Source organism: Mytilus galloprovincialis, chromosome 8 (genome assembly GCF_965363235.1).
Source record: "Mytilus galloprovincialis chromosome 8, xbMytGall1.hap1.1, whole genome shotgun sequence".
Classification (NCBI taxonomy): Eukaryota; Metazoa; Mollusca; class Bivalvia; order Mytilida; family Mytilidae; genus Mytilus; species Mytilus galloprovincialis.
This window is the reverse complement of record NC_134845.1, coordinates 13260025-13273642: the sequence shown is the minus strand read 5'-3', so window position 1 is coordinate 13273642 and position 13618 is coordinate 13260025. Positions and strand designations below refer to the sequence as shown.

Sequence of the window (13618 nt, the reverse complement as noted above, 5' to 3'; positions counted from 1 at the left end):
AGAAACTAAAGAAACAGAAGATTAAATTCCCCAGGCTACAACGAAGTACAGACGATGAGTCCGGAAAAGACAAAAGCGAGAAAACTCTTACAAGAAAGACAACATTTATTGTTATATTTAGTTTGTTCATACAAGGATTGCAAACTATAATTTCCTTTTATCCAAAATAATGAAGATTTTACATTCAGAATACCTTCATTATGATCTCTTTTAAATTTAAATGAAAAAGGTAGGACCAGGTATCAGTAACGAAAAGGAACTCCTGTTTTTTTATCATTTTAATCCTGTCTTGATCCATTATTCATGAATATTTTGACTACCCCTTGTATTAATTGAGTAGAAATGTATTTCTGTGTTAAAATAATTTGGTTACAGCAGTCAAAACACTTACCAAAACATAAATATTGAATTAACTCTTGGAATATTAAATTAATATTAAAATATTAAATTAATATTAAATTATTATCCCTATTTTACTGGGACTGAGTTCTGAAAAGTGATAAAATGTGTTTCTCTAATTTTTTGCACATGTTACAGTATCAAAATATATTTAATAAGATTATTTTAATAATATCCACATGTAAATAACAGCATATGGTGCTTGATATAACAATAATTTGTTCATGATAGTGTCAAGCAAAGGGACGTAACTCGTGAAGTACCGACGGCCCCGCTTCGTCAGAAATATCGACACATCCACATCAAAGTGGAACATTTGCGTATCTTAGCATATCAAGTGGAACAAATTTGATTTATCATAGTCGAAGTTATGTTACATAACATAATTTAAATTCAGCATAGCTTCCAGAGAAGTCATGAAAGAAAATTACGATTTTAATTTTCTGTGACCATTTTTTTTCGTCAACACCTTGACTTTGAAGACATATTTTGAGAGAAAAAATGAGTTCAATCCATAATTGAGTTGAGTAATATATTTCTTATATACTCAAGAATGTTCACTTAAAAGGAAATTATTTTTAATCCATGCAAAAATATACAAATTCCAAAAAACGGGCTTCACTTTTTTTTGTTAAAAAAATGCCCATATATGGTAATCACATGACGTCCATTGTTGCTTTAAGAAATGGGGTCAAACCGGGGTCAGCTTTCCGACTGCACATACCAAAACAAATCCCCGAAATGAAAATATAAATCTAGGTAAATTTGACTACTTCAGTCTGATTAAAACCAGATTTATATTTCCATTTCGGAGATTTGTTTATCCAACAATACGCGTGTTTTTTTCATTTGTTGAAGGCGGTTGCCTATATTTATTTAGATCCTCTTCATCTTAATCTTGGTGAATGCATGTAATACCAATACCAAATTATTTAATACATGTGTTTTATGACAATATACAATATTTCAATAAGCAGTTGTAATTACATGTATCAACACCCGGCCCTTTGGACCTATAAGTCACTTTAAACATTTATACATAAAAAATAATAATCATAACAGTGGACAAAATTAGAATTTATGTTTGATTGTTCCTATACAAAAAGTTTTTTCTTTTATTAAATGCATTGTTCAAAAATTTAGCAGTTTTTCTAGGATATTTGCAGATAAGAAGTTTAAATTGTTCATCTTTAGAAAGGTCTTCAAAAGAGTGTTCTATATCCAATATAAGTTGATTTCTTAAATCTCGGTAAAAGACAGTCCATCAGGAAGTGGCGTTCATTTTCAACACCACGCGAGTCACACATTTTGCAAATGCATGTAGTTGTCTCCATCAAACATATCGCATCTTCTTTTTTTATAAATTTTTATTCTAAATATTATTGAGCTCTGAATAAACCCCTTCATATCAAATGGGATTAGGTACGCCAGATGCTCGTTTTGTCAACAAAAGACTCGTCAGTGACGCTCGAATAAAAAATAAGGTTAGAAAAACAGCCCGAAAAATTGTGAAGTTGAAGAGTATACATTTAATGACCCAACATCTCTATGTATTCATATCATATTAATTAAAATGATTTCTGAGGACTGTACGTTGTTTGGAAGAGCTCTAGATAGTAATAAAGTCATCGGGTTGCTGTCTGATCGACATATACCCCTTCACATTTCCATGTCTTTTATTATATTGATAGGTTGTCAGAAGCATTTGTTTCACATGCTCACATTGGAATTTAAATAAAACATCTGTTCGGTTTAGTACAAAGACTGAATGATAAGAACTAAGAGGATGTGGTTTGATTGCCAACAATCTCGCTCTGACGTTAAATAGCTAAAGTATTCTCTAATTTTTGTGCTATATTCACATTTCCTGAGCGAGAGACATGTCTGTTCTCGGCAAATGATTGGTCAAAATTTAATTATGAAATTGAATTCTCTTAATTTCCTTTTAATTTCCCATTGTGAAGTCATCAAAAACGGAGACCATGCCTGATGGCGTCACATATATAAAGAACACAACTTTCTGCAAATGTTTGTAAAGGAAGGTTAAGGATACAAATCATTACAGAAACTGATTCCACCACTTAAACTCGTGTATTGCGATATTTTTTCACTCTCAACAGTAAAATTTTATTATTTGAAAAGGTCGGCAAGCCTCGCGCTTTAAAAATTAAAATTTTATAGCAGTAAGGTGGATAATATCGTAACACACTTGTTGCAGTTATGAAATCTATTATATTTCTTTCATCATATTTTAAGTGTTACTATTTTTATTGTATTGCTAGTGCGCTGTTCTTTTCACATAAAGTATGGATACTAATTTGTGATTGTGGTTATACAAGGTTTGTCTCTTAGAGAAAACCTTGATTCACTGCACAATCTGTTCTTTCGTAATTGGTTATTTCATTTTTAATTTCCACGTCATAAGTTAAAGGTCAGTTGTGTTGTACTTTGATTTGTTGAACTCATGTATATAGAAGTACTTGGCACTACATGTAACATGTATTTATTTTATATGAACAGGTTTTCATACATTTAAGAATTGAATGCTTCTTTTTGTAAATTTATTGGGGTGTAAAAGCGTTGACCGAAGTACATTTTGTATGAAGCGCGGAAGCGCATCATTCTAAAAATGTACGCACGGTCAACGCTTTTACAACCCTATAAAGTTACAAAAAGAAGCATTCAATACTTATAATTACATTTTTTAGCTATGATCATGAAAACACGAATTTTATATATTTTATTATTTAATTCACCTGTGCACTTTATTGTTGGAGCACGTGTTATCATGAGTGAAAAGATGTATTGAGCAATGCAACTGCTTACAGAATAACATGTGATGTGCAGTTAGCCAATCAGAATAAAATATTATAATGAAACATACTTCTAATGTAATTATTAGATAGTACACTCTTCATGTAAAATACCAATTAAGAATAATGCAATATATATACGTTCATTAATGCACTGGAAATGAGTTTCCAAAGAGAATATTTAAACTTTGAAAGTATATCTCTTCTCATGTTGTACCTTTTAGAGTCACATAATTAATATGTACAAAATAATAAGTCATAAATGCATGTAAGGCGAGAAATATTTATTATTTAGCCATGATTTGAAGCCTCACAATGTATAAAATCAATCAACAGGACCACGACTTCGTTACTCGTGGAGCAGGAATTGATAATTGTTGCAGAGCACCGAAGTTTACAAGGATGATAGTTTTTTGTGTTACACATGTATCTTTAGCCGTTTGTTTAGTTATTAGTATTTTTTAAATGGGTTACAAAGATATGTCTGTCTATTTTTTGCATAGTCACACTTTGTACCCCCCAATCCCCATATCATGTAGTATATAAATGTATGTCATATCTTGTATTCTGCTTGAATGTTTAGATTTGTTTTCCGCGACAAAGTGAAACATCAGATTTTGATCCGTTTTTGAGGTTGCAGAGATAAAGCAGTGGCATTTAAGTGGACAAAAGTTGATGTATGAAAAGGGCATGTATAATCAAATAAAAGAAATCAATTGGGTATGTGTGATTATATGCTACGCTTATCTTTTCTATCAGCGTATGGAATATAAACAAGGTATACTTTAATGTTTGTTAGTCAATCAAGCACGCAGTAACAGTTAAAACGTATTCCTGGCTCTTTATTTTCTGTCAACGACCTTGAAATCTTTGATCATGTATTTCTCGTTTATGTCATCGTAGAGATTTTCGCTCTTCCTTGTAGTAGTTTTCTCGCTTTTCTCTTTTCCGGACTCATCGTCTGTACTTCGTTGTAGCCTGGGGAATCTTATCTTCTGTTTTTTAAGTTTCCTCAGAAGAAATTCCTTGTTTCTCCAAGCCGCAATACCAATAACAACAACGGCACCAATAGTTGCAATAATTGACATGTATGCGACTACTGCATTGGAGGAACCTGGATGAAAGATATCGATACTGCAAAAATCAGCAAAAATTGTCAAACACGAGTATAAGCTCATTAAACAGCCAGAAAAAAATATCTACTAAGTATCATGAAGTTGCAGTTTTGGAATTTAAACGAGTTTTTAACATCTAGATAATTGCATCGTAGTTTGAAGAGTAAGAGTTACATACAATGTAAATGTATTCTGCTGCTGTGTACTAGGTAGTGTTTTCAAATCAAATTGTTTTCCGTATTAACTTTAATCAGTTTCGGCTGGAAAAAAATAGCTTACCCGTTTCTGAGGCTGTTTCATCCTTGATAGAAGTTGTCGACTTTGCTGCAAAAGAATTAACAGTGGTTTTTTTTTAAGTAATCCTATTGCTTGACTTACAGGAAATCTAGGCGTGCACAAAGTTGACGGCAACTGTAAAATGCGCGTTTTAAAAAGTTTTACACAACCGTGTTTAAAATATTTCTGAATAAGAATAAGAATAAGAATTTTTTTATGATAAAATGATGAATGCATGCCATTAAAATCCACATTACTAGTAAGGTAAATTAAAATTTAATCTATAAAGCATGAAACGGACATATAGAAAACGGAAAAAAATACGGTGTAACTTGTAACATTAAATAAGCATAAATAAGAGTTTTTGACCTGAAACTTAAACAAATTCAACATATTTTCCTGCATTTTCGTTTAACAGAACTGTTCGGACTCGGACTCGGACATCACACTAAATTCATCGCAAAAAAATCAAAAAAGATCATGGTAGATAAGTCTTGAATGATCTTCGTTATGTGTAAGAAGTAGTAATTTGGAAGGACTAATAATCGAAATGGAAGAATCGGCAAGAAAAATATGTAATTGCAATCTTTTTATTTTTTAAAATAACTTGGTATTCCAAATGTGCATAACCAGAGGTTTAAAATTATCTGCAAAATATGAATGATTCGATAGTCCAGACTGAACACCTGATTCTTTTAAATGTCCAGCTATTATGTTACAATCTAAAGAAATATTGTTTTAACGCTATTTTCTGAAAGGTGTCCACGACATAGTCGCTAATCATTTCCATTTCTCTGCTCTGAACACATATTTATCTATATTTCCAGAATGTGCATTTGCTGCACTTTTTTGTTCGAAAGAAAAAATAAATATGTTGAACGTAAATATTTAAAGTTATGTGATAAACTAAGTGTCCAGTGTTTTTGTTACGCGCTTGTTTTCTGGGGGAAAATACCGACGTCGTGAATGATTTTAGTACTTTGAAGACGTTACGTTTGTGGACTCAGCTTCATTTTTATATTTTCGAGTTATTGAGTTTTTTGTAAAAAAAGAGTTTTTTTTCACATGTTGCGCTGTATCTCTATTGCTTAAAACTTAACAGGCTAATGTTGCGTCGGGTTTCCAAATACATCTTGTACAATCTTCCTATTGAGCGGGAATAAGGAATGAGTCAGGATATACTAAGCATGACATCCTGTACAACCCTGTGTTATTCAAAAAAGATTTATGTTTTTTCACAAGACGACGGGCGTATCATGCGCTCATGGCGCAGCTGTTTATTTAAATATTGATCAAGTCGAAATGCTATCTAAAACACATACCACTCATTCAAAAAAGAAGGGTCTGACTTGTTTTTATCATACTGCTTTAATTACATTAAAGATGTCTGTTTCCGTTTTTTCCGTTAAATACCAATTCCTCAGAGCAATTTGGTACTTTGCGGAACGGAACGGAACGGAAAAATAAATTAAAAAGTGTACATCAGATTCAACTTGATCACTGTCTCTTATCATCGTCGGAACGGGCTGTTGAATGCCTCTTTTTTAAAATATAATTACCGATGGAAGGAGAAAGACTTTTTGTGTAACCTGCCCTTGTGTTAAATTTTTTATTATTGATCAAGTCGAAAATGCTATCTAAAACACATACCACTCATGCAAAAAGAGGTGTCAGACAATTTTTTTTTTTATCATACTGCTTTAATTACATTAAAGATGTCTGTTTCCGTTTTTTCCGTTAAATACCAATTCCTCAGAGCAATTGGTACTTTGCGGAACGGAACGGAACGGAAAAATAAATTAAAAAGTTTACATCAGATTCAACTTGATCACTGTCTCTAATCATCGTCGGAACGGGCTGTTGAAGGCCTCTTTTTTTAAAATATAATTACCGATGGAAGGAGAAAGACTTTTTGTGTAACCAGCCTTTGTGTTAAATTTTTTATTATTGATCAAGTCGAAAATGCTATCTAAAACACATACCACTCATACAAAAAGAGGTGTCAGACAATTTTTTTTTATCATACTGCTTTAATTACATTAAAGATGTCTGTTTCCGTTTTTTCCGTTGAATACCAATTCCTCAGAGCAATTGGTACTTTGCGGAACGGAACGGAACGGAAAAATAGATTAAAAAGTTAACATCAGATTCAACTGGATTACTGTCTCTAATCATCGTCGGAACGGGCTGTTGAAGGCCCCTTTTTTAAAATATAATTACCGATGGAAGGAGAAAGACTTTTTGTGTAACCTGCCTTTAATTGTGTTAAATTTTTTATTATTGATCAAGTCGAAAATGCTATCTAAAACACATACCACTCATGCAAAAAGAGGTGTCAGACAATTTTTTTTATCATACTGCTTTAATTACATTAAAGATGTCTGTTTCCGTTTTTTCCGTTAAATACCAATTCCTCAGAGCAATTGGTACTTTGCGGAACGGAACGGAACGGAAAAATAAATTTAAAAGTTTACATCAGATTCAACTTGATCACTGTCTCTAATCATCGTCGGAACGGGCTGTTGAAGGCCTCTTTTTTAAAATATAATTACCGATGGAAGGAGAAAGACTTTTTGTGTAACCTGCCTTTGTGTTAAATTTTTTATTATTGATCAAGTCGAAAATGCTATCTAAAACACATACCACTCATGCAAAAAGAGGTGTCAGACAATTTTTTTTTATCATACTGCTTTAATTACATTAAAGATGTCTGTTTCCGTTTTTTCCGTTAAATACCAATTCCTCAGAGCAATTGGTACTTTGCGGAACGGAACGGAACGGAAAAATAAATTAAAAAGTTTACATCAGATTCAACTTGATCACTGTCTCTAATCATCGTCGGAACGGGCTGTTGAAGGCCTCTTTTTTAAAATATAATAACCGATGGAAGGAGAAAGACTTTTTGTGTAACCAGCCTTTGTGTTAAATTTTTTATTATTGATCAAGTCGAAAATGCTATCTAAAACACATACCACTCATGCAAAAAGAGGTGTCAGACAATTTTTTTTTATCATACTGCTTTAATTACATTAAAGATGTCTGTTTCCGTTTTTTCCGTTAAATACCAATTCCTCAGAGCAATTGGTACTTTGCGGAACGGAACGGAACGGAAAAATAAATTAAAAAGTTTAAATCAGATTCATTTTGATCACTGTCTCTAATCAAGGACGACGTGAGGTCAGTCTAGATATCATAATGCATGACTTGCAAATGCGTTAATTTCATGATAATTTATCAGGACAATACGACATATTCATCTACAGAATATTTCCCGATGTTATACATTATTACACATTTCACCTGTGAAGATGAGATTAAGTATACATTTGTGTTATTTGTATATGGAAAACCGTAAAACACAGAAATTCTAAAGTTTGTTTTGTTTTAAAGATTTTTCGAAATTTTGATAAATGCCCCCTTTGGATACCTTAAATGAAATTCCGTTCCGTTCCGTAAAGTACCAATAGCCTTATAAACTTACTACCTAACTAATTTAAAAAAAATAAAATCCAGTACAAAAGGATCATTGCTGAAACACATGAACATATAAAAACATATACAAAACAAAACAACAATAAAACATAACAGCCAACACTTTTGACACTTATAACAACATGAACAAGCAAGAGACAAAACTCATTATATGTTAATTGTTTATGTGTTAAGAATCGGAATGTATTGTGTATTGTTGTCATTATTGCCGTCAGGGGCCCTTAATTGGAAAATAAAGAACTTTGAACTTTTATATGTCCCTGATTTCATTTATATAATACATGTACACTCAAGTTTAATATTTTATCTATAAAAATTAAATCTTTTATGAACACAAATTGATACAATACAAAGGGAAAGGGATTATAGGCACTTGTTTCTGACATTGGGGGTTCACTATCCATACTCTTCTTTCCCATATATAAAAAAATAAACCAGATACATGTAGTATCCCCATTGTAATTAACCAATCACCCGTCACCCATTTGAGAGTTTACACAGTGACATACATTTACATGTCAGACCAGAAACTAACAAATTTCAGTGGCAAAACCAGAACTTTTCATAAAGGGGGGGGGGGGGGGGGGCTCCAGTCATGCTTCAGTCCCTATATAATCATCCAAATTTTTACCAACAAGGTCTCAATAGTCATGACAGTGGTGGTTCCAGGATTTAAATTGAGAAAAACTGGGTTGTGAGTGCCCCCAAAATGTATATAATTTTAGCTTGTATTGTACATGTTATGATATTTATGTACACTATAATTTAATTGAATATAAAAATGTTAACGAAAGGATTGTTAACACACAAATCTGCTCCATGTTATGATATTAAACATTGTTATCTAACATGTTTAACACCGCCACATTATTTATATATGTGCCTGTCCCAAGCCAGGAGCCTGTAATTCAGTGGTTGTCGTTTGTTTATGTGTTACATATTTGTTCTTCGTTTTTTCATAAATAAGGCCATTAGTTTTCGCGTTTGAATTGTTTTACATTGTCTTATCGGGGCCCTTTATAGCTGACTATGCGGTATGGGCTTTGCTCATTGTTGAAGGCTGTACAGTGACCTATAGTTGTTAATGTCTGTGTCATTTTGGTCTTTTGTGGATAGTTGTCTCATTGGCAATCAAACCACATCTTCTTTTTTATATTATACATAAAAAATAATTTTTCAAGACTTGGAAATATTTTCTTTGCCCATTATTGCCTTTAACTTTTATGTATTGAGCAAAATGCTTGAGGCATAATTATTTATAATACTTAGTAAAAACATGTATTTTCTTGGTTATTCATATGGCAAATTTGTATTAATGTGTTGATAATAACAATGCAAAGTTTAATTTTGCTTTGAATAATTTAGTATATAATTTATTTAGTAATTGTATGTACATTTGCTTTATATTTACAGGAAGGAGAAAGATGTTCACTATGAATCAAAAATTCAATACATAGGACTTTTATATATCAACAAAAAACACTTGTACATGTGCATGTGTATGTCATGTATGTGTGATATACATACAACAAGAAAACAGTAATCAAATGGAATGTCAACGACCAGTGTCCAGTAATGTTGAAAGCAAAATGATTTTGATAGAAAACAATAGGACTAGAATATATTATGGGTAAGTAATCCAAAAGTGTCTGTTTAGGGTAAAAACAGTCAGTTATTTACAGTGTGCTATGATTTCAATCCCACAAATATGAAACAAAAACATAATATACATGGTATGCAGACTGTTTTCATAAGGGAATTGACTGAAAATATCTACATTTGACAGTCAGACATAATTATATACTAAATTATTCTTTTTTATATATAAAAGTTGCCAATGGAATAAATTGAGGATGGAAATTATAATTAATGAGATATAGGTAAAAGAATCATACACAGACTTTAAGGTCGAATGGTATTCTTTTAATAGTTTAAAGATTTTATTCTGTTATCTATGCTGTATAAATGTCAAGATAGTTACATTTGGATTTAAAACCTAATTTCAAGAATGAAGGGTACCATAATTTAAATTTATTTTATGATAAAAAAATCAATATAAGGCTTTATAAGGGAATTAACTCTTACATGATGTGCATCATATCCATGCAAATGAAGCGTTTTAATAAATCTGACCATTTTTATACGACCGCAAAAATTGAAAATTTTTTGGTCGTATATTGGTATCACGTTGGCGTCGTCGTCCGAATACTTTTAGTTTTCGCACTCTAACTTTAGTAAAAGTAAATAGAAATCTATGAAATTTTAACACAAGGTTTATGACCACAAAAGGAAGGTTTAGATTGATTTTGGAAGTTTTGGTTTCAACAGTTCAGGAATTAGGGGCCAAAAAAGAGCCCAAATAAGCTTTATTCTTGGTTTTCGCACAATAACTAGTATAAGTAAATAGAAATCAATGAAATTTAAACACAAGGTTTATGACCACAAAAGGAAGGTTGGGATTGATTTTGGGAGTTGAGGTCTGAACAGTTTAGGAATTAGGGGCCAAAAAGGGGCCCAAATAAGCATTTTTCTTGGTTTTCGCACCATAACTTTAGTATAAGTCAATAGAAATCTATGAAATTTAAATACAAGGTTTATGACCATAAAAGGAATGTTGGGATTGATTTTGGAAGTTTTGGTTCACACAGTTTAGGAATAAGGGGCCCAAAGGGTCCAGATTTCATCAAAAATTGAATAATTGGGGTTCTTCAATATGCCGAATCTAACTGTGTATGTAGATTCTTAATTTTTGGTCCTGTTTTCAAATTGGTCTACATTAAGGTCCAAAGGGTCCAAAATTAAAATTAGTTTGATTTAACAAAAATTGAATCCTTGGCCAAGTTGGGGTTCTTTGATATGCTGAATCTAAAAAAATACTTAGATTTTTGATTATTGGCCCAGTTTCAAGTTGGTCCAAATCGGGGTCCAAAATTAAACTTTGTTTGATTTCAAATTGGTCTACATTAAAGTCCAAAGGGTCCAAAATTAAACGAAGTTTGATTTTAACAAAAATTGAATTCTTGGGCTTCTTTAATATGGTGAATCTAAACATGTACTTAGATTTTTGATTATGGGCCTAGTTTTCAAGTTGGTCCAAATCAGGATCCAAAATTATTATATTAAGTATTGTGCAATAGCAAGAAATTTTCAATTGCACAGTATTGCGCAATAGCAAGAAATCTTCAATTGCACAGTATTGTGCAATAGCAAATATTTTCAATTGCATAGTATTGCACAATAGCAAGAAATATCTAATTGCACAATATTGTGCAATAGCAAGAATTTTCAATTGGAGTTATCTTTCTTTGTCCAGAATAGTAGTTGAATCAACTTAAATCATTGTTTTATACAATAAACAATGTATATTCACTTTTACTACCAACTGATAAATTAAAACAATCTTTACCATTCAGTGATTACAAGCACTTTCTTTACGTTTTAATATTTTATGATGTATTTAAATGAGTAGTTATTGTTGCAAACTCCATTAGAAATTTGAATTGAGATCAGTTTTGGAATAAGGGAAAGGGGGATGTGAAAAAAAATTGGGGGGGTCAATTTTTTTCATTTCAGATTTCATAAATAAAAAGAAAATTTCTTCAAACATTTTTTTGAGAGGATTAATATTCAACAGCATAGTGAATTGCTCAAAGGCCAAAAAAATTTTTAAGTTCATTAGACCACATTCATTCTGTGTCAGAAACCTATGCTGTGTCAACTATTTAATCACAATCCAAATTTAGAGCTGAATCCAGCTTGAATGTTGTGTCCATACTTGCCCCAACCGTTCAGGGTTCAACCTCTGCGGTCGTATAAAGCTGCACCCTGCGGAGCATCTGTTTTTGTTAGATAAGAGAATGACTTGAGCAGACTGTATAGAAGTCATAGATGGCAATAACAATGAAATACAATATATTATAATTATCATTCTTCATCACTTTTTGATTGAATTAACAAACTTAATTTAATAACAAAATATTTCATTTTCAGAAGACAACACATCCTGTCAGAGGAATAATTTTACTGGAGGATAAAAATTTTGATACCTGGAATCAGCAATTTATATGAAATTTGTTATGAGAGATATATTCATGTACAGAATGGTATCCGAGGTGGTTCAAGTGATTATAAGCGGATATTTTATTTGAACTAATGCAGGATTTAATAAATGAAAGTTTAACAGACTATGGGCTCCAAAGTTTATTAACAAGAGGATTTTTTAAATATGTGAGACTCATCAACATTAAAAAGTGCAGAAGTGAAATGTCACCATATTTATTAAAAAAAATCAGATTATTGACTCGGTTGTTTTCATGAATATTTTGTTTTAAGCAATTTCACTGTTATATAATTAATAAGATTCCACGTTTATTTTATACTTCTGACAACCGAATATTATATCTTCCCTCTGGCCTCAAGTGTTTCCCTTTTATTTTGCATGAGTGTAATTTAAAAAAGCTCGCTTTTAGTTTTGGGCAAATTCAAGTTTTGCCATTCCAGAATTATTCGACTTTTTTCCTGGTAAATTAGACATGTACCCACATGTTGTATTTTGCTTTGTTACTTTTTCAAGAAATTGTGGATCAAGGCTGAATTTTATCAAATAAGCTCATTTTTGGATATTTATCACATATCACATACTTGAATAATCTTTAAAATTGAGAATATAGATGGGCAATGTGTCAAAGAGATAACAACCCAACCAAAGAGCAGAAAACGAGCAGAACCAGTAGTATGCTTATATTGATTTACTTCACTTTTGCCTTGTTGTTGAGATTGAGTGAAAGAATTTTTGTTTTGTTTATTCCTATCAATTAGGGGGGTGGGGACTTGTATTCAACACTGCATAACTAAATGTATATCCCATCACCAGATATGAAGCAGCCAACCATACAAAATAGGCCCCCTGTCACTAAAAGGAGAAAAGAGATGCACAACATACAAAATATTCCATAAGGCTAGCTACATTGTATCATTTGAAATTATGTTTCATTTATTTTTTTTACATGTGGAATTGTTTTTTGTAAGTAGTTATTTATTCAATTCAAGGTAATAAATACAGTTACCTTTCAGTAATATGAAACTTAGAAAGTTGGGGTATGATCAATGCCAATAAGACAACTCTCCACCAGATATCAAATGTCTAAAAAGGTTAACTTGAACAAAAAGCAGTTAGTGAGCCACATGTATAAAAGACCCTGTTACATGACACAAGACAGGCTGAAAAGGAATATTCTGCATCTGTACGCAAAAGTGAAAATATGTTTAGAAATAAATGCATGTGTAGCAATGGATGCAAATGAATAGTCAATCCAGACAAAATCTGCAACGTTTTGGCGTATGTGGTTTATGCACAAAATTGTCAACCAAATTTTACATACTTCATTCAAATAATTTACATTAAAGAGGACAACAAAATAAAAAAAAAAGAACAGGGCTAATGGGTATAAGGGCAAAGCACCCAGGGCGAACAAGTACATAGGCAGATCCAGGGGGGGGGGGGCCCTTACATGGGAAAAATTT

At 31.9% G+C, this 13618-nt stretch overlaps 1 protein-coding gene and 1 long non-coding RNA gene across 2 annotated transcripts in view; one reads left to right on the top strand and one right to left on the bottom strand.

Moving 5' to 3' along the window:
* Positions 1-3475: 3475 nt before the first annotated feature.
* Positions 3476-13618, bottom strand: part of LOC143043128 (uncharacterized) — a 48426-nt gene continuing 38283 nt past the window's right edge. The window contains exons 5-6 of the mRNA XM_076215579.1: positions 4607-4651; positions 3476-4326 (exon numbers count right to left, since the gene is read on the bottom strand). Coding sequence (XP_076071694.1) covers positions 4055-4326; positions 4607-4651 — 317 coding nt within the window. The 3' untranslated portion in view covers positions 3476-4054. The remainder of the gene's footprint in view (positions 4327-4606; positions 4652-13618) is intronic.
* LOC143043127 (uncharacterized) lies at positions 9405-12395 on the top strand. Its single transcript, XR_012968210.1, has 2 exons — positions 9405-9725; positions 12086-12395. It is a non-coding gene; the product is annotated as an uncharacterized LOC143043127 (long non-coding RNA).